The sequence below is a fragment of the Gobio gobio genome (genome assembly GCF_949357685.1).
Source record: "Gobio gobio genome assembly, chromosome: 23".
NCBI lineage: Eukaryota > Metazoa > Chordata > Actinopteri > Cypriniformes > Gobionidae > Gobio > Gobio gobio.
The window spans coordinates 42,410,975-42,433,762 of NC_137119.1; the positions used below are offsets into that span (position 1 = coordinate 42,410,975).

Genomic DNA, 22,788 nt, shown 5'->3' on the forward strand with positions numbered 1-22,788 from the left:
TCCTATGAATGCTTATAAAAAAAATGTAGAATCGATTCAAATGAATCGAATCGCATCGAATTGAATGTGAATCGCATCGATTTGCTGCCTACCCAAAGATTCACAGCCCTATTTATGAGTGCTGTCATCAAGAATATCCAATATTGAGCTGAGATATGACCTGTATGTATCTGAAAGATGATACTTTTTGTTTTCCGTGTAAAAAAATAACAGGATGTGTGTTTGGAACGACATGAACTATTAATTTGACAGCATACTGTCCATCTAGACGCCCTATTATGACCAGACCCATTACTAACCATAACCACTTATGATTTATTGTCGAGTTGGTCCCACTTAGGAGTTAAATTGCTCATGTGTACATTTGCGCGGTGTGTCTTTAAGCTTTTAACCCTCTTGAGAGACAGACGGGGAACGGTCAGCGGACGAAGCTCAATCACTGGCCAATCACCGGAGTTGACAGGCCTGATTTCTGAAATGACCTTAACCGATGACCTTTCTCAGGGTCACACGCCTATTTATCAGCAGGTCAAGAGCTACAGGAGTGCACTGAACGTCTTTAGACCTTGATATTTAATGCCACGGTCAGAGATATTACATCATATTGTTTCATGCAGAAACATATTTTTATTAATTATATTAAATGATTATTTTTAACATTAAGTTCAATATATTTCTGTAATATTCTGTGTAAAAATTAGTATATTTTTCATAGTTTTTCAATCTAATTTTTCTTTATTATTAAGCTGAAAAAGTGTATGTGGCGTGAAAGTTGTATATGGTTTGATAATTAATAATATTAAATAATATGAAAGGTGTATTTTACGGCATTTTATTATTTTTAATAACACTAAATATTTTGATAGATTTATCATGTCACCCATACTTGTCCAACTTTAAATTATGTATTAGATTTTACTTAATTAAATTTTTATTATTAAACTGAACAAGTGAATGTGGCATGACAATTTTATATTTTATGGTCATTAAAAAAATAATACTATTAAATACTATGAAACATTTCATTTTAATATTTTTAATAACACTAAATATTTTGATACATTTTTAATGTCAACCATAATTTAAAAAGTTTTAAAAAATATATTTTAATTATTAATAGTTGGCATTTAAAAAAGGTATGGTCATCAAAATGTAATAATAATAAATGAAAAATAATTTATATAATAACTAATATATTATTAATAATTTGTATATATTTTTCATATCACCCATACTAAACATAATTCATTTTAAATACATTTTTAAATATTTTACAATCAAATAATTTAAAGAAGCGTAATATTAAATAAGATGAAAATAAATATTTCTATTTAACATTTTTAGGGTTTAAAATGTAAATAATTTACGATCTAATATATATTTTAATGATTAAGCTGAAAAGTGTGGGTGGCATGCAAATTGTATATTTTAATATCATTAAAATATTTTAAAGATGAATAATATTAAACATTTATTTTACTTCATTTTATTATTTTTAATTACTGGACATTTTTTATACATGGTCATGCCACCTATACCCAGCTTAATTTACAATTTAATAAATAAATATATATATATACATTTTTTTTTTTTATTTTTTTCCTAGAGGAAAAAGTGTGAAGAAGTTGAATAACTAGATTTTTTTTATATATATATATATATTTATATATACTTTTTTTTTTTGTCGCTGGCGAGCTCTTGCTGGCGGTGACCCTTAAAGAAATATTGAATGAATGTGTATTTATGGTAGTATTATCCGCTTACCCACAATGGAGAGGATGACAACCACAAAGTCAAAGATGTTCCAGCTGACGGTGAAGAAGTAGCAGCGCAGCGCGATGATTTTAATGATGCACTCTGCGGTGAAGACCACGATGAAGGCCAGGTTGATGTAGTAGAGGATGTACTCGATGCTGGGAGACTGCTCATCCGTCTCCACCATCATCGTCACCATGTTGAGGATGATCAGCAGCATGATGATGATGTCAAAGGCCTGTTTGGACACCAGGTCGAAGAAGAAGCCCTGCACTGGGTTCTGAGGACACACACACACACACACACACACACACACACACACACACACACACACACACACACACACACACACACACACACACACACACACACACACACACACACACACACACACACACACATCAACACTGAGAGAAACATTCATATTCCCACTTCAATGTATTCATAACATTCATTTACACTATTATTTCTAGCATTAAATTGAAAAAGTGACATTAAAATTGCATTGTTTTTATAGTCATTAAAATGATTTAATTTTTTTTTATTTTTTTAGAAAAAAATATAAAATATCTTTTTAATAATATATATATATTTTTTAATTTTCATGTCACTTTTTCAATTTAATGCTAAAAACGTATTTTTTTATATAATATTTTACATTTGTATATTAAATTATTCTTTTTAAGTTGAAAAAGTGACATGAAAAATTATTTTATAGTCATTAAAAATTTATTGAAAATATATAATTTTAGATTTTTTTGCATGATTATTATACTACATTATTTAAATGTATATATATATATACATACATACACACACATCATACATTTGTGTACAAGTAATATATTTCTGAAATATATTGTGTGTAAAAATGTTTCATAGTTTTTCAATCTAATATATATTTTAATTGCTGAGCTGAAAAAAGTGTGTGCAAATATGTGGCATGAAATTTGTATATTGCATGGTCATAAAAATGATTTAAAAATTGAATAATATTAAATAATTGTATTTTATTATTTTAATAACAGCAAATATTTTGAAAGATTTTCATGTCACCCATATTTATCCAACTTAAAGTTAAAAATAAATATTTACATAAAGTAAAATTTAAAATGTTTTATTATTAAACTGAACAAGTGTATGTGACATGACAATTTTATGGTCATTCAAATAATTAAAAAAATCATATTAAATAATACAAATAATTATTTTACTACATTACATTTTTTTTAATAACTATAATTTTAATGACTAGTATATAATATGCTATATTTTTATGGTCATTATACTACATTTTATTCAAATATGAGTTATTAAGTGATCATATAATAAAAATATGCTGGAAAAGTGTGGATGGCATGTATATTTTTGTGGTCAACATAATAAAAGTCATAATCTCAGGTTTAGATATTTGCTATTTTTCTGAGATATTATTACTCACGGGAGGTCTTGGGATGGGTTTCTGCGGTTTCTTGGATCCCAATTTTTTCATGGCGTTATAATATTTCTTCTGTTCTTCTGTCATGAAGATGTCCTGTCCACCTAAGTACAGAGAAACTGTGCTGTTATTATCACTGCTCCATCACACTCACACCCGTTATGATTTTAATACTCATCTTTCGTTTCTGCTGGTTGAAATTGTCGATGATGACACCGATGAAGAGATTGAGCGTGAAGAAGGAGCCGAAGATGATGAAGATGACGAAGTACAGGTACATGTAGAGGCTCTTCTCTTTAATGGGCTGCTCTTCCACCTGTCTCATCAGATCACACTCAAATAAGCAAACCATACTTTCATAAGAGGTTCAATCATAATCATGTTTAATGAAGTGCTTACGGATCGCGAGTCGACTGCGGCGTACATGATCTCCATCCAACCCTTGAAGGTGGCCTGGAGAAGAAAAAGAGTTTGTTAAATAAATTCATGTTCCATAATCTTGAATCATCTTCTCTGATGATGAGGGCGGGGCCACCTGTCACTCACATGAGATCAGCCAATAGCAAACCACAACCATCCAATCAATTCCACACAGACACACTCAAACCCCGCCCTACATTTGTTCTTGTTTGAGAAGCGTTTATCTCGGATATACGGCACAAGAGGGAAGAAAAGACATGCCGACTTTAAATTATGACACATGCACACAAATACTTTATTTTATTATTACTTTAAATAATTATTTTTAACATTAACTTGACATTACAAATGTATTTTTTAATAGTCATACATTTTTTTTTATCTGAAATATTTTTTTATTTATATATAAATATATTTTTTAATATAATATTTTATATAAATGATATATATATATATATATATATATATATATATATATATATATATATATATATATATATATAAAATAAATTAAGCTGAAAAAATGTGGGTGGCATTAAAAGTGTATTTTACTACATTTTATTATTTTTAATAAACCATACTTGGTTCATCTTGAAGTTAAAAATAATAATTATTATTTATTTTTTTTCCCAAATGTACAATTTAATATAGATTTTAATAACTAAGCTGATAAAGTGTAGGTGACATGAACATTTTATATTTTATATCCACTAAAATAATAAAATAAATGGATAATATTAAATATAAAAAATGCATTTAACTACTTTTTATTTTATTTTGAATAACTATAAATAGTTTTAAAACATTTTTCAGGTCACTAATACTTATCCAACTTAAAATTAAAAATAATTCATTATTGAAAAATTTTATATTTTTTATCCATTGATATTATTTAACATTATTTTTTTTTTACATTTAAAAAATAGTTTTACTACATTTTATTATTTTTAATAACTATAAATGTTTGTATACATTTTTATCATCACCCATACTTGTCTAACTTAAACTTTAAAATATTTTTTTTTAATAAATGTTTTATTCTTTACAATCGAATATATTTTAATTAAGCTGAAAAAGTGTAGGTGACATGAAATTTGTATATTTTATATCCATTAAAATAATCAAAAACTGAATTGTATTATTATTTTTACTAACTATAAATATTTTTTTTACGTCACCATACTTGACCAACTTAAAGTTAAAAATAATAAATTAATAATTTCTTTAAATATATATTGTAATTATTAAGTACAAAATGTGTAGATGACATGAAAATTTTATATTTTATATCCATTTAAATATAAAAAAAGATATATATATATTATAAAACATTTATTGTACCACATTTTATTATTTTTAATAACTATAAATATTTTGTATACATTTTTCATATCATCCATACTACATTTAAAAAAATTAATTTGTAATCATTTTTTATTATAATCTAATATATATTTTAATAATTAAGCGGAAAAAGTGTAGGTGACATGAAAATGTAATTTTATATCCATTTAAATAATGTAAAAATTCATAATGTTAAATAACATCAATATTTTTTACTGCATTTTATTATTTTCAATAACTATAAATATTTTTATAAATTTTTCACATCACCCATAATTGTCCAACTTAAAGATTAAAATAACAAATGTAATAATTTTTTAAAATGTACAGTCAAATATATTTTAATTATTAAGCTGATTTTATATCCATTGAAATATTTTTTTTTTAAATATATAAAAAATGCATTTTATTTTTTAATAACTATAAATATTTTGTATACATTTTTAATGTCACCCATACTTGTCCAACTTACATGCAAAGATTATTAATACTTTCTTTTACTTATGCGCTTGTTATCTTTAGAAGTTTTGTACTCAACAATAATAAGATTTGTAATAAAAGCTCATTTAAGTATTGATGTCGAACTGGGTGAATGGATTTCCTGTGAATGAGCCAGAAATGCCTACGGTTGGTCTTTTGGCCTTAGTTACCGGTAATTACGTCTCTTTGTGAATGGCTCAGGGCGACTATTTCCAGATGCAGATGAAAGGTTTGTATTGGGCGAAGTCACAAGAAGGTGGTGGAAGGGAGCTAAGTGACTTGTTGCTAGGCTACTGCATCAACTAAGTTAAATTGAAGAATGAAGTGCGAGCACAAAGTTCGGTATAATGGCGGCTAAAAATAAAGCTGGGCTGACTGATTGATTGGCACTCTCAGACAGACTAAAGCCAGCTCACCACTTGAAGGAGCGCGAGGTAACCTGCGCCCACATTGTCGAAGTTGACCTTGACTTTGGTCCAGTAGAACTGCGTGTTGTTCATCTCCAAGCACTCCGTCTTGTTGTTGATGTAGGAAGCGTTGTAAATGAAGCCCGTCCGATTGACGCAGCGTCCGAACTTCCCGGCGAACAGGTTTACGCCCATGATGCTGAAGATGAGCCAGAAGATCAGACACACCAGCAGGACGTTCATGATGGACGGGATGGCCCCGATCAGAGCATTCACCACCACCTGATCACCCAAGAAAACACACACAGCTGTCACATCCACTGCATCCACCGCTTTCTGACTCCAGACTAGATACCGAGAGCCAGAAACACACACACCAGGCGCTGTCAATCGCTCTCTGATCGTGATTTATGAATGGCCTTTGGCGATTGGCATTTACGCTTTGGTGTCAGCGATCTAAAACTCGTGAGAACGTATGCCGGGTGACAAGGCAGTTTAAATGTCATTTGCAGCCATTCATAAAACATGAACAATATTAACAGCTGAACTCTACAGGATTAAATGCATCGCAAGAGCATGTGTGAGCCGGTTTAACTGGGAATCTCACAAAAGCTGTCGAGTACGTCACATCTCACCCCAAATCACTTTTTCGGACCAATAAAACATTATTTTCATGACAGAAAGCCTCATTACTATAATGTAAAATAACAATAAAAAAGTATTTAGGCCTAAATTTAAGTATTTTAATTGCATATCAAATTTGGATTACACAATTCTAACATAAAAAAAACTAATAAACGTAATGTGATTCATATTTGTCAGTCACATATGAATGAAAGGAGATTTCTGCACTCCAAAAAATTGTATGCCTTTTTTTAGATTTATGCATTTTAATTAATAGTAAACTTCAATCAAATTTAATTGAATAATACTTACATATTTTAATTGATCATTAATCAATTATTCAATTAAAATGTGTATTTGCATCTATTTGATATGATTTAAATAATCAAATTTTCAAAATGCACATATTAGAATTGCTTAGAATCAGCATAAATCAAGGGCCGGATTCACGAAAATCTCGACAGAAAGCCTCATTACTATAATGCAAAAAAGTATTTAGGCCTACATTTAGGATGCATGTATTTTAATTGCATATAAAATTTGGATTGCACAATTCTAACATAATTAATAAACGTAATGTGATTAATATTTGTCACATATGAATGAAATGAGATTTCTGCACTCAAAAAAAATCAGTGCATAATTAAAAATTGTATGCCTTTTTTTAGATTCACGCATTTGAATTAATAGTAAAATTCAATCAAACTGAATTTAATAATCCTTACATATTTTAATTGATCGTTAATCAATTATTCAATTAAATGATGTGTATTTGCATCTATTTGATATGAGTTAAATAATCAAAATTTCAAAATGCATGTATTCGATTTGCTTATAAATCAGGGGCCGGATTCACGAAAATCTTCTTAAGAATGAAGTTAAGAAAATTCTTAAGATAAATTCTGAGAAATTCGTGAGAATGTCTCATGTAGCGTTCACACTGGACACTTTTCATTACTTCGAATCATTACTTTTTTATTTTTAGACTATTTAACTTTACGTTACCGCTGTAGCCGACTAGCACTGACTGTGAATGTTTGACTGAATTGTTTGCTTAATTTCATGTATAGCTTCTTATACCTTTTACTTATACTTTTGTATTATTGATCATACATAAACTTGCATTTAACGAAAAGAGACTGGGTTATGTTTCATGTCATTTAATGTTATGTCTGAACCTGATATTAATATACAGATTTTCTCCTCATTGTTGTCACTACTAGAGCAAGCTCCTGATTGGTTAATGCGGCGCGAATATCCGCCAAAGTTAAGATTTTTTCAACGGCATTTGCGCGAATCGTAACGCAGAATGTCTACTCAAAATGCTTTTCTTACTTAGTATTTTTGTCTTGTTTTCAGTTCAAATATCTAAAAAATCTTACATCAAGAAACATTTACTAGACAAGCAAAAGTTTTTGTCTTGTTTTGGGGGAAAATAACTCAAAATTAAGGGAGTTTTTGCTTAAAATAAGCTAAATAATCTGCCAATGGGATAAGCAAAATAATCTTGTTTTCTGTTTGATTTAAGATAATTTTTCTTACCCCATTGGCAGATTATTTTGTTATAAATATTATATTTAGCTAGCTACTGTTATGCTGTAATTCTTAATATTTGAAACAACCCAATAAATGTGTTAAACATCTTAAATTTGGGTATTTAAGATAGGTTAGAGGTTATCCGAACTTTTCTGAACTTTTAAGAACATTCTTTTCGGGAAGATGAATACTTCTTAAATTTTATCTTAAGAACAATCATAAGAAAAAAGATAAAAACATTCTTAAGAAAAAATATAAGATTTTTTTTTTATTCCCCAAAACGTTTCTTAAGTTAGAAAATAAGAAGAAATTGGCAGTTAAGAATAATTTTATTCTTAAGAATGTTTTGCGAATCCGGCCCCTGTTTATTATGAAAATGCATTCAGTTAAAAAGTATGAATGTGGTTAAATTATGGCTGTGGAACAAACAATATTCAATTAGTTCAAGTTGAAATAAATCTGAAAATAAATACTATATTAATCTGGTTATTGTGTATATAAAAGTCATTCTGCTTATTAATGTTACTGAAATCTGCCCCATGACAAATATTACATTCATTAGTTTATGTTAAAAATGTGTGAAGCAAATGGATGGACATTTTATATCAAACTCAAATACACAAGTCCTTCATGTAGGCCTAAATATTTAGATTTAAATGCAACATAAAGCCTTTTTTATTTTATTTTGGGTAAATTAAACATCCTCGACAGATTTCGTGAGAATCTCTGATAAATATTAAATAACATACTTTGTAAAATGTTCTGAACACTGAATGAAATAAACCTTGGGATAATCACAACAACACCACATCATTGTCAACATGCAGGAATATGTTATTTTGTGGATATAAAAGTGCTGAGACTCCTTGAGCGGGTTTGGGTGATTTTAAAGGCTGTGTTTGCAGGAAGCTGTGTGTGTGTGTATGAGACAGCACTTTCTTCACCCGCGGCTCTGCTGTCGCTCTAAAGCGGCGTGACGTCTAATCTGATTTGCCAGATTTACGGCCAGCGGAGGGGGAATTCCTCGCCTCTCAGACTCACTTTCACTGAGCGTGCAAATCTAAACGAATGCCATTCAATTTGCTCGCACTGGCGCTGGACAGAACTGCAGACTAACAGCAAATCACGCTATACCATTACACGAGCTCATCATAAATACTAGCATTATTTCTTTTTGATTGATTTCTCTTTTTATTTCGATATGAAAGCTTGTTTGCGCTTGTATTCCACAGAATAAAAAAATAAACAAAGATAATTGACTTTTAATCTTGCAAGTTATAAATGTAAGTTTACATCTTGTTTTCCTCAGAAGTCTAAGTTTACATCTCACTATTCTTTCTTTTTCCTCAGAATTCTTAGTTTACATCTCACTATTCTTTCTTTTTACAGAAGTCTGTTTACATCTCACTATTCTATTCTTTTAAAAGAATTCTAATTTTACATCTCACTATTCTTTTGTTTTCCTCAGAATTCTAAGTTTATATCTCACTGTTCTATTCTTTTTACAGAATTTTAAGTTTACATCTCACTATTCTTTCTTTTTACAGAATTCTAAGTTTACATCTCACTATTCTATTATTTTTCCTCAGAATTCTAAGTTTACATCTCACTATTCTTTCTTTTTCCTCAGAATTCTTAGTTTACATCTCACTATTCTTTCTTTTTCCTCAGAATTCTTAGTTTACATCTCACTATTATATTCTTTTTCCTCAGAATTCTAAGTTTACATCTCACTATTCTTTCTTTTTCCTCAGAATTCTAAGTGTACATCTCACTATTCTTTCTTTTTCCTCTGAATTCTAAGTTTACATCTCACCATTCTTTCTTTTTCCTCAGAATTCTTAGTTTACATCTCACTATTCTATTCTTTTTACAGAATTCTAAGTTTATATCTCACTATTCTATTATTTTTACAGAATTCTAAGTTTACATCTCACTATTCTATTATTTTAAAAGAATTCTAAGTTTACATCTCACTATTCTATTCTTTTTACAGAATTCTTAGTTTACATCTCACTATTCTTTCTTTTTACAGAAGTCTGTTTACATCTCAATATTCTATTCTTTTAAAAGAATTCTAATTTTACATCTCACTATTCTTTTGTTTTCCTCAGAATTCTAAGTTTATATCTCACTGTTCTATTCTTTTTACAGAATTTTAAGTTTACATCTCACTATTCTTGCTTTTTACAGAATTCTAAGTTTACATCTCACTATTCTATTATTTTTCCTCAGAATTCTAAGTTTACATCTCACTATTCTTTCTTTTTCCTCAGAATTCTTAGTTTACATCTCACGGTTCCATTCTTTTTCCTCAGAATTCTTAGTTTACATCTCACTATTCTTTCTTTTTCCTCAGAATTCTTAGTTTACATCTCACTATTCTATTCTTTTTCCTCAGAATTCTTAGTTTACATCTCACTATTCTATTCTTTTTCCTCAGAATTCTAAGTTTACATCTCACTATTCTTTCTTTTTCCTCTGAATTCTAAGTTTACATCTCACTATTCTTTCTTTTTCCTCAGAATTCTTAGTCTACATCTCACTATTCTATTCTTTTTACAGAATTCTAAGTTTACATCTCACTATTCTATTATTTTTACAGAATTCTAAGTTTACATCTCACTATTCTATTATTTTAAAAGAATTCTAATTTTACATATCACTATTCTATTCTTTTGACAGGATTCTAAGTTTACATCTCACTATTATTTTGTTTTCCTAGGAATTCTAAGTTTATATCTCACTATTCTATTCTTTTTACAGAATTTTAAGTTTACATTTCACTATTCTTTCTTTTTACAGAATTCTAAGTTTACATCTCACTATTCTTTCTTTTTACAGAATTCTAAGTTTACATCTCACTATTCTTTTGTTTTCCTCAGAATTCTAATTTTACATATTACTATTCTATTCTTTTTACAGAATTATTAGTTTACATCTCACTATTCTATTCTTTTTACAGAATTTTAAGTTTACATCTCACTATTATTTTGTTTTCCTCAGAATTCTAAGTTTACATCTCACTATTCTATTCTTTTTACAGAATTTTAAGTTTACATCTCACTATTATTTAGTTTTCCTCAGAATTCTAAGTTTACATCTCACTATTCTATTCTTATTACATAATTCTAAGTTTACATCTCACTATTCTATTCTTTTTACAGAATTCTAAGTTTACATCTCACTATTCTTTCTTTTTCCTCCGAATTCTAAGTTAACAACTCACTATTCTATTCTTTTTACAGAAGTCTGTTTACATCTCACTATTCTATTCTTTTAAAAGGATTCTAATTTTACATCTCACTATTCTATTCTTTTGACAGAATTCTAAATTTACATCTCACTATTCTTTTGTTTTCCTAGGAATTCTAAGTTTATATCTCACTATTCTTTTGTTTTCCTAGGAATTCTAAGTTTATATCTCACTATTCTTTCTTTTTACAGAATTCTAAGTTTACATCTCACTATTCTATTCTTTTTACAGAATTCTAAGTTTACATCTCACTATTCTATTCTTTTTAAAGAATTCTTAGTTTACATCTCACTATTCTATTCTTTTTACAGAATTCTAAGTTTACATCTCACTATTCTATTCTTTTAACAGAATTCTAAGTTTATATCTCACTGTTCTTTTGTTTTCCTCAGAATTCTAAGTTTACATCTCACTATTCTATTCTTTTTACAGAATTCTAAATTTACATCTCACTATTCTTTCTTTTTACAGAATTCTAAGTTTACATCTCACTATTCTTTCTTTTAACAGAATTCTAAGTTTACATCTCACTATTCTTTCTTTTTACAGAATTTTAAGTTTACATCTCACTATTCTTTTGTTTTCCTCAAAATTCTAAGTTTACATCTCACTGTTCTATTCTTTTTACAGAATTCTTAGTTTACATCTCACTATTCTATTCTTTTTACAGAATTCTAAGTTTACATCTCACTATTCTATTCTTTTTACAGAATTCTAAGTTTATATCTCACTATTATTTTGTTTTCCTCAGAATTCTAAGTTTACATCTCACTATTCCATTATTTTTATAGAATTCTTAGTTTACATCTCACTATTCTATTCTTTTTACAGAATTCTAAGTTTACATCTCACTATTCTATTATTTTTACAGAATTCTAAGTTTACATCTAACTATTCTATTCTTTTTAAAGAATTCTAAGTTTACATCTCACTATTCTATTCTTTTTAAAGAATTCTTAGTTTACATCTCACTATTCTATTCTTTTTACAGAATTCTAAGTTTACATCTCACTATTCTATTCTTTTAACAGAATTCTAAGTTTATATCTCACTGTTCTTTTGTTTTCCTCAGAATTCTAAGTTTACATCTCACTATTCTATTCTTTTTACAGAATTCTAAATTTACATCTCACTATTCTTTCTTTTTACAGAATTCTAAGTTTACATCTCACTATTCATTCTTTTAACAGAATTCTAAGTTTACATCTCACTATTCTTTCTTTTTACAGAATTTTAAGTTTACATCTCACTATTCTTTTGTTTTCCTCAAAATTCTAAGTTTACATCTCACTGTTCTATTCTTTTTACAGAATTCTTAGTTTACATCTCACTATTCTATTCTTTTTACAGAATTCTAAGTTTACATCTCACTATTCTATTCTTTTTACAGAATTCTAAGTTTATATCTCACTATTATTTTGTTTTCCTCAGAATTCTAAGTTTACATCTCACTATTCCATTATTTTTATAGAATTCTTAGTTTACATCTCACTATTCTTACATCTCACTATTCTTTCTTTTTCCTCAGAATTCTAAGTTTACATCTCACTATTCTTACATCTCACGATTCTTTCTTTGTCCTCAAAATTCTAAGTTTACATCTCACTCTTCTGACTTTTTCCTCAAATTCTAAGTTTACATCTCACTATTCTTTCTTTTTTTACAGAATTCTAAGTTTACATCTCACTATTATTTTGTTTTCCTCAGAATTCTAAGTTTACATCTCCCTATTCTTTCTTTTTTCTCAGAATTCTAAGTTTACATCTCACTATTCTTTCTTTTTTTCTCAGAATTCTTAGTTTACATCTCACTATTCTTACGTTTTTTTTACAGAATTCTAAGTTTAAAACTCACTATTCTTTCTTTTTACAGAATTCTAAGTTTACATCTCACTAATCTTTTGTTTTCCTCAGAATTCTAAGTTTACATCTAACTATTCCATTCTTTTTACAGAATTCTTAGTTTACATCTCACTATTCTTACATCTCACTATTCTTTCTTTTTACAGAATTCTAAGTTTACATCTCACTATTCTTACGTTTTTTTACAGAATTCTAAGTTTAAATCTCACTATTCTTTCTTTTTACAGAATTCTAAGCTTACATCTCACTATTCTTTTGTTTTCCTCAGAATTCTAAGTTTACATCTCACTATTCTTTCTTTTTTCTCACAATTCTGAGTTTACATTTCACTATTCTTTTGTTTTCCTCAGAATTCTAAGTTTACATCTCACTATTCTTTCTTTTTCCTCAGAATTCTAAGTTTACATCTCACTATTCCATTATTTTTTACAGAATTCTTAGTTTACATCTCACTATTCTTACATCTCACTATTCTTTTTACAGAATTCTAAGTTTACATCTCCCTATTCTTTCTTTTTTCTCAGAATTCTAAGTTTACATCTAACTATTCTTTCTTTTTTCTCAGAATTCTAAGTTTACATCTCACTATTCTTACGTTTTTTTACAGAATTCTAAGTTTACATCTCACTATTCTTTCTTTTTACAGAATGCGAAGTTTACATCTCACTATTCTTTTGTTTTCCTCAGAATTCTAAGTTTACATCTCCCTATTTCTTTTTTTCTCAGAATTCTAAGTTTACATCTCACTATTCTTACGTTTTTTTTTACAGAATTCTAAGTTTAAATCTCACTATTCTTTCTTTTTACAGAATTCTAAGTTTACATCTCACTATTCTTATGTTTTCCTCAGAATTCTAAGTTTACATCTCACTATTCTTTTGTTTTCCTCAGAATTCTAAGTTTACATCTCACTATTCCATTCTTTTTACAGAATTCTTAGTTTACATCTCACTATTCTTACATCTCACTATTCTTTCTTTTTACAGAATTATAAGTTTACATCTCACTATTCTTTCTTTTCCCTCAGAATTCTAAGTTTACATCTCACTATTCTATTTTTTTCTCTCACAATTCTAAGTTTACATCTCACTATTCTTTCTTTTCCCTCAGAATTCTCAGTTTACATCTCATTATTCTGACTTTCATTTCACAATTCGTTTTTTTTTTACACCATAAAAAATAAAAAGTTAATTTTGACTTTTTATATCTCAAAATTCTGACTTGGAATTGAGAGATAAAAACTTGCAATTACCTATACAAAAAAAATTCCATGGCGAAAACAAGCTTCCACATTTCTTTAATTAATTTTAAGTAAAAGTTGTGTGTTCTTAAATGGTTAAATGGCTGAAATATCACTGTGCATGAAATGTGCTGTATAATAATATTCTAGCCCAGCATGTGTAGGCCTGTGAACATGGTGTTGTCTGGTGTGAGAGGATGAGGAGATGAAGATAACACTGAGTGGGTGAGTGATGAAGAAAACAAACAGGCAGCGAGGCGGCACTGGCTTCCCACATGCTAAAAGCCCATTTTTGACATTCAATTATCCAGAATACTGATGGTGTTTCCCAGCGGACAGAAACTAGCTTCATCATCTGGCTGTTTCTCCTCATTCAGCCTGTTTAATAATCTACCCCGGGGCCTGACCACAGCACAAACACTACTGTACACATATATCACAGTAACACCCTGTAATACTGACAGAGAAGAAAAATAATAATACATACAAGAGAAGAAAAAGAAAGATAACACTGTAAATTTAACACTGAAAACAAGAAAGTCCATCCTGCCCCGTATGTTTATTTCAGTTTTTTTTTATATGCTAACACAATTTTAAGAGACCGTAGCAAATTATCGTTATAATACATTTTTATTTAGTTATATATTTTAATTATTTTTATTAGCCATGAAAAATCGACTCAAAATGTCACTGTAATATTCTACTTATAATATAGTTTATTCTTCATTTGATTAAAATCCACTCAAAATTGCATTAATTATGTAATATTATAAGGACTATATGACTAAATAATCCCATAGTTTATTGCACAATACTGGAAAGTCTTTCCCATTTCCCCTGTAAAGCTTCCAGCAAAAAAATTAGACATCTCCTTTCAGAATCAGTCTGCGTGAAGATTAAATGGATCAAATCTGATTAAACAAAAGTGCAGTGAGAATATCACAGAGATGAAGCAGCTATTAAAACAACCACTAATGCTGTAAAAAACACTTCACATCAGGAGAATGTTTAGTTGTGGGTTAGTGGGATTACTGGTGGATTGATGGTTAGAAGTAAATAAATACAAACAAAAACATGATAGTTTTGGGCTGCTGGGGTGAATCTGACGAAAGCGTGTCACATTTCACCCTAAAATAAAACAATTATCAATTATACTTTGTATAAAGAAAATTAAGCTTTTTTTTAAGGTCCATTATGCTTTCTTTTTTTTTGCATTGTCTATCAATTAATATCAATTTTAAAAAATCCTTAATGGTGATTCTCATTAAATTTCCATTAATGTAATAATTTTTTTTTACTAATATCAGCATAAATCACAACAAACACTACCATGATGTATAAACACTTTACCAATTAAATTAATTAACATTATTTTTGAACTATTACTATAATGAGAATTTGGGGTGAAAATGTGATTAATTGTCATGAAAATGTCATAATACAGAATAAAAATCTATAAAAGCTTTTGATTTGGGGGTGAAATATGACCTTTATAACTCATGAATGAGATTTGAATCAGCTATTCCAACAATCTAATGTAATTCATAAGCAGATTAAGATATGTTTAGGTGGTCTGGTTTGATGGTTTTAGAGGGGTTTTGGGTTCTTGTCAGACCAATCTTAAACCCACTACACTCCTAAAAATAAAGTTTTTTTTTTAAATTGATGGTTCCACGAAGAGCCTTTAACATTTAATGCACAAAAGGTTTTTTTAGATTATTAAAGACACAAATGGTTTTTCACTGAAACCCCTTTTTAAAAAGCTTTATTTTTAAGAGTGTACAACTCTCAAAACCACCTGTTTTCACTCATAAAAATAAAGGTTGATGAAGAACCTGTATGTAATATGCATTCCAAGAAAGGTTCTTTATATTTATAAAATGATCCACACACTACACTGAAAAAAATGATTATGGCCAGATTAAATTAAGCATAATTAATTTGTGCTCGTTTAAATAATTTAAATTAATTTTTTTTATTTTAATTTAAAAAAATGAATTGGTTTTATGGGAATTGCATGTGTTTTTGTTTAAATTGAGATACAATAAATTGATTGCGACCACTTACGATACATTTTTTTAGTAAATTCAACGAATCTTTTTTTCAGTGTAAGAACTGACCACTGCTTTTCTTACTTAGTATTTTTGTCTTGTTTTCAGTCCAAATATCTAAAAAATCTTACATTAAGAAACATTTACTAGACAAGCAAAAGTTTTTGTCTTGTTTTGGGGGAAAATAACTCAAAATGATGGGAGTTTTTGCTTAAAATAAGCAAAATAATCTGCCAATGGGGTAAGCAAAATAATCTTAATTCAAACAGAAAACCCCCATAAAAATACTAAGTAAGAAAAGCATTTTTTGCAGTGTGTGGAACCAAAAATGGCTTTTCTAAGGCATTGCAGCAAAAAAAACGTTATTTTTATGAGTGTTTGCCCATGAAACCACCTCAGGCTGACCTAAGAAGAGACTTGCGAAAGTTCTCAAGATGTCGTTTTAATGTTTGTGTTTCTGTCCTCAGTAAACTCCCTAAAAAAATGACGAGACTTCCCGTCTCTGAGCATAAAAAGAGAGAAAACGGCTCTGAAAATGGAGCATTCACAGATGTGACAGAGAGACGAGTATATCTTACCCGCATGCCTTCAAACCGGGACAGGGCTCTCAGCGGTCTGAGGGCTCTGAGCGTCCGGAGAGATTTGATGGCAGCAAAGTCGGAGTAGCCGAGCGTGTTTGCTACGAGGCTTACTACAGACACCTATGAGTGACAGAGCCGAGGACAAAGAGAAGATAGAAACGCAGCATTAGGAGAGCAGTACAATCACACCTGAGCCAGTCCTGCGGGAGGAAAGGATGCGCTTCTCTGTGCTGGGAGGAAAAACGAGGATTAATGGTGGAAACCCAGGTCCAGTGAACCGGATCTGTTAGTGATAAACAGCGTCAACTCCTCTTTGACCTGCTAAGGACTGAAGGGCTGTTTAGTGGGCATCTTTGAGCTGTCTACTGAGTGTACTCAGACTCGGGCCCCCTTCAGAGCGCGTCTTACCCTCATCCCAGCAAAGCGAGAGACAGCGCGGAGAGGCCGAAGTGCCCGGAGCGTCCGCAGAACCCGCATGGTTCCAATTTGTTCATAATTGACCGCACTTGCCACCAGACCAATCACTGAAACCTGTATGAATTGAATTATAGTTTGTTTAGTTAGAGCTTCTCATGAATTTCATACAACCCCAAATCAGAAAAAAGTTGGGACAGTATGGAAATCGCAAAAAAAAGAAAAAAATAAGTGATTTCTAAATTTACTTTGACTTGTATTTCATTGCAGACAATATGAACACAAAATATTTCATGTTTTGTCTAGTCAACTTCATGTCATTTGTAAATATGCATCCTTTCCTGTCATTCAGACCAGCAACACATTTCAAAAAAAGTTGGGACAGGAGCAATTTAGGGCTAGTAATGAGGTAAAATGGTTAAATAATGATGTGATTTGAAACAGGTGATGTCAACAGGTGATTGTAATTATGATTTGGTACAAAAGCAGCATCCAAGAAATGTCTAATCCTTTAGGAGCAAAGATGGGCCGAGGATCGCCAGTTTGCCAACAAATACGCGAGAAAATTATTGAAATGTTTAAAAACAATGTTCCTCAAAGAAAGATAGGAAGAGATTTGGATATTTCACATTCAACAGTGCATAACGTAATAAAAAGATTCAAGGAATCTGGAGGAATTTCAGTGCGTAAAGGACAAGGGCGCAAGCCTAAGCTGAACAACCGTGATCTCCGATCCCTCAGGCGGCACTGCATCAAGAATCGTCATTCATCTAGAAGCGATATCACCACATGGGCTCAGGACTACTTTGGCAAACCTTTGTCAAGTACCAAAATACGTAGTTACATCCACAAATGCCAGTTAAAACTGTACTGTGCCAAAAGGAAGCCCTATGTTAACCGTGTCCAGAAGCGGCGTCGAATTCTCTGGGCTCGGAGGCATCTGGGATGGACCATCACACAGTGGAAACGTGTACTGTGGTCAGATGAATCAGTATTTCAGGTATTTTTTGGGAGGAATGGACGCTGTGTGCTCCGGACCAAAGAAGAAAAGGATCATCCAGACTGTTACCAGCAACAAGTCCAAAAGCCAGGGTCTGTCATGGTATGGGGTTGTGTCAGTGCCCTTGGCAAAGGTAACTTGCACTTCTGTGAAGGCACCATTAATGCTGAAAAGTACATAGAGATTTTGGAGCATAATATGCTGCCTTCAAGAAGACATCTTTTCCAGGGACGTCCATGTATATTTCAACAAGACAATGCAAAACCACATTTTGCACACATTACAAAGTCCTGGCTGTGGAGGAAGAGGGTTCGGGCACTTGACTGGCCTGCCTCAGTCCCGACCTGTCTCCAATAGAGAATGTGTGGACAACGAAGACCCCGTACTGTTGCCCACCTTAAGACTTGTTTGCAGGAAGAATGGGACAAAATTACACCTGAAACACTTCATCACTTGGTGTCTTCAGTCCCTAAACGTCTTTTAAGTGTTGTGAAAAGGAATGGCAACATTACAAACTTTTTTGAAATGTCTAATTCCGGTCTGAATGACAGGAAAGGATGCATATTTACAAATGACATGAAATTGACCAGACAAAACATGAAATATTTTGTGTTCATATTGTCTGCAATGAAATACAAGTCAAAGTAAATTTAGAAATCACTTCTTTTTTTTTTTTTTGCGTTTTCCATACTGTCCCAACTTTTTCTGATTTGGGGTTGTATTATTCATATTAACTAAATGGGATTTTCCAAAGTAAATGCATTTTGAAAGTACATGATTTACTTTATTCTAAATATTTAAATCTTAAAAAATCATATTCAAATAATCTTCTAAGAAGCTTTCACTATTATTTTACAATACATAAAATATTTTGAACCTAAAATATGAGTTCACTACAAATTAAATTTAAAAAAGCAAGTAAATGGATTTCATGTGCATTTACCGGCTTTGAATGTACTTTATCTAATTTTTTATAAATAATAAAATCTCATAAAAATTCATATTATTCTATATGCAAAACTATTTGTCATGCTTTGATCATTTTAATAAATTGTAAAAAATATATATTTTAATATTATTATTTTTATACCATTTTACTGACTATAAAATGTATGCATTTTTCATGTCACACTCACTTTCAATTTAATGCTAAAAATAATTTTCATGAAATTAGTTGTTTCTCCACTTCAGAAGCACTTATACTTATACCTTATTCTGAAGGTTTTTACTGAAGGGTTTGTCTATATAAAATGTGCCTTATTTTATACAACATTTTATACCTAAAAACATGGTTAAAATTAAGTTGCTTCTGTTTTTCTATGCATTTATTTATTTATTGAGATGTTGGGTTATTTGGCTTTTCACAATGTGTTGTTTCAGACTAGTGGAAGGACATCACAAATAAACTTTTAAGTGTTTATTGTATCGTTATTTATCTGTTCCAGTATGAAGGTTTTAATTTAATTACATAAATTTAAAGGCTGTTTTCACAAAAGTTTTTTTTCTCCACTTCAGAAGCACTTATACTGACCAAAACTTAGTTTTAATGTTTATATATTCTGAAGGTTTTTACTGAAGGGTTTGTCAATAGATTTAATTTGGCTTATTTTATACAACATTTTATACCTAAAAACATGGTGAAAATTAAGTTTTTCTGAATTTCTATGTATTTATTTATTTATTGAGATGTTGGGTTATTTGGCTTTTCACAATGTGTTGTTTCAGACTAGTGGAAGGACATCCAAAATAAACTTTTAAATGTTTATTGTATTGTTATTTATCTGTTCCCGTATGAAGGTTTTAATATCAACACATATCTTTAAAGGCTGTTTTCACAAAATGAGTTTTTCCTCCACTTCAGAAGCATTTATACTCACCAAAACTTAGTTTTAATGTTTATATATCACTTGGCTTATCTTATGCATGTTATACCTAAAAATATTTTTTTCTGTCTGTTGACAAGTTTTTTCTGATTTATGAAGAGCTAAAAAAAAGAAATCCAAAAAACGTTAATTCTAATATGTCAACAAATTGTACGCATATTACTGCACATTTAATTAGATAATGCCTCCTTTGCATATTTCTGAAAATTTGTAACACAAAAAAAATGTTTGAAATACTTAGTGCTAAAAATTCAAATTGTCAGCACATTTTCTACACCATCTCATCAAGTTTCAACACATTGCATATGAAAAGTCTAATCTAATCTAATCAAAATTTATTATTAATCTAAAGAGAACTACGGTATTTCATGCTGCAGTGAAGGGTGCAATATCTCCAACACTTGCATCACCAAAAAGATATGAGAAAGTATATTAACATCAAAAATAATTACACTCTTTACCTTTCACATCACATCTTAAGAATTTAGTTTTAAATTCACAGCCCTCCTCACCAGTATATTTATTTTCTTCACATTGATTTGAGCCACACAAATAAAACTCATATCCATATTTATAAAAGCACAGTACAGTAGAGATTATTCCATATACAGTATAAAACAGCGAATTAAAGTGCAGTCCAGCAATATCTGAACAGTGTGGTTGTTTTGGCTCTTTGATCACAGTAACAAAATGGCATTTATAATTGTTAAATAGATAAAGAATTATCTACCACAAATATAGACATACGTTTTAGAAAACTAGAATACTGAACTGCTAACATGATCTCATTAGTACATACTATTAGTATTAGTTTGTATTTCTGCATATGTTATTAAGAGTTTATGACCACATTTTGTTAACGTCATCATTTGTCAACATATTCACATAAACACAGTCAGTTATGTCTAAAGTGAACGAGAACAGTTGGCAGAATATCAGATGTGTATCGGTGTACTGGATCCGTGCGTTCGGCCTTAAACAACTAAGAAAAAGACAAAATCACTCAATGCTCTTGACTGAATAAGAGCTTTAAATAAGGATAAATATACTATATTTAATTGACACAAATTGAATGTTGTATGCAAGTTGTTACAAAGAATGCATCATTAATTAAAAAGAAGACTTGTTTCTTTATGAGAAGTGGTTTTATTTCATTTTAAGATAAATAAAGACATGTTATATGTCACAGCGGTTAAATCTGTGTCTGTATTGCATGTTAAAACCTTAACATCATTCATAATAACAAGTTAATATATACAGGAGTATATGATGAGTTAGGGAATTTTAGAGATTTGCTTAATTTATGCATTACAATTTAACTAAACCAATTCGATTTTTATCACTAGTGCTATTCACACTAGCTTCGACTAACAATGCCCGTTTGGGAAAAACAAGATTTAAAAAAATAACTGCGTATTTCAATGTTAGTAAAGCGTAAGGCTTAAAGATTGAGGTTTTGGCGCGATCGACCCGAGTTTGAATCCGCCTTTTGCAGAGCTCGCTCTTCTCTCTTTTACCATCACATATCACATTTACTTTCAATAAAAATTAATAAAAGTGGAAATAAAGTGCCTAACAAAATTATGTTTATTAATAATAAAAGCATTTATTGGCTAGGGTTAGGGGTCGGTGTAGGGAGGGCTTTTATCGTCCCATTAAGCCAGCATCTATTTAATAATTTTAATAAATATAATAATTTACACACTATGTTATCATTGCATCCTGTTTATGTACAACAATACTGAGATGCAAATAGTATGTATCTGTCAAAAAGTATAAATTGCATGTAATTATTATTTACATATATTGCAAATAACTACTTTTACATGGTGTAAATAGAATATATCACAATTTTCCCTAAGTAAATATCATCTACAGATATTTGCACTTGGTGTAAATAGCCACTGCTTTAGTTAAATTGTAATGCATAAATGAAGCATTTCTCTAAAATTTCCAATTTTTAGTCGACTAAAACTAGACTAAACTAAAACAACTCTGAAGACTAAAATATGACTAGAAATAAATGTTATTTTAGTCAAAAGACTATGAATCAAACTAAATCAAGGTAAATTGAGACACTTTTGCCATTGAGATGCCATTGAATTATCCTGAATTAATCACCTACTTTTTTTCATGTTTGGATAATTAATTTGTGGGACTAATTGGAGTAAGGAACCAACAATTTATAGAAACAAAATATATTTAACACTTTAAAAACGATCTAATTTATTCTCGATATATTAAAATCAACATACATAAATTCAATACTTTAGGAATCTGAACACTTTATGTTTTAAAAGTTAAATTGTAAATTGATATTGAATCAGCCAAACCAAAAAATATATATGTAATTAAGTACACTCAACTTGGATGTTAAGTAATTTCAACTTAAAAAATTACATTAAACTGACTTAAAAAAATGAGTTGAATCTTGTATAACTTATATAAAAAGTTGAAAATTGCTTATTCTGATGAGTTAAAGCAATGTAAAAACATA

General features: G+C 29.8%; 1 protein-coding gene across 3 annotated transcripts in view; it reads right to left on the minus strand.

The window, feature by feature from the left end:
* Positions 1-22,788, minus strand: part of scn5lab (sodium channel, voltage gated, type V-like, alpha b) — a 183,044-nt gene that overhangs the window by 12,418 nt on the left and 147,838 nt on the right. For 2 of the 3 annotated variants that reach the window (XM_079806384.1, XM_079806383.1), the window contains exons 18-23: positions 16,992-17,114; positions 5,854-6,126; positions 3,593-3,646; positions 3,368-3,509; positions 3,197-3,297; positions 1,765-2,035 (exon numbers count right to left, since the gene is read on the minus strand). In XM_079806384.1, coding sequence (XP_079662510.1) covers positions 1,765-2,035; positions 3,197-3,297; positions 3,368-3,509; positions 3,593-3,646; positions 5,854-6,126; positions 16,992-17,114 — 964 coding nt within the window. Of the gene's footprint in view, positions 1-1,764; positions 2,036-3,196; positions 3,302-3,367; positions 3,510-3,592; positions 3,647-5,853; positions 6,127-16,991; positions 17,115-22,788 lie in introns of all 3 variants that reach the window. The other variant, XM_079806382.1, reaches the window with a different exon arrangement.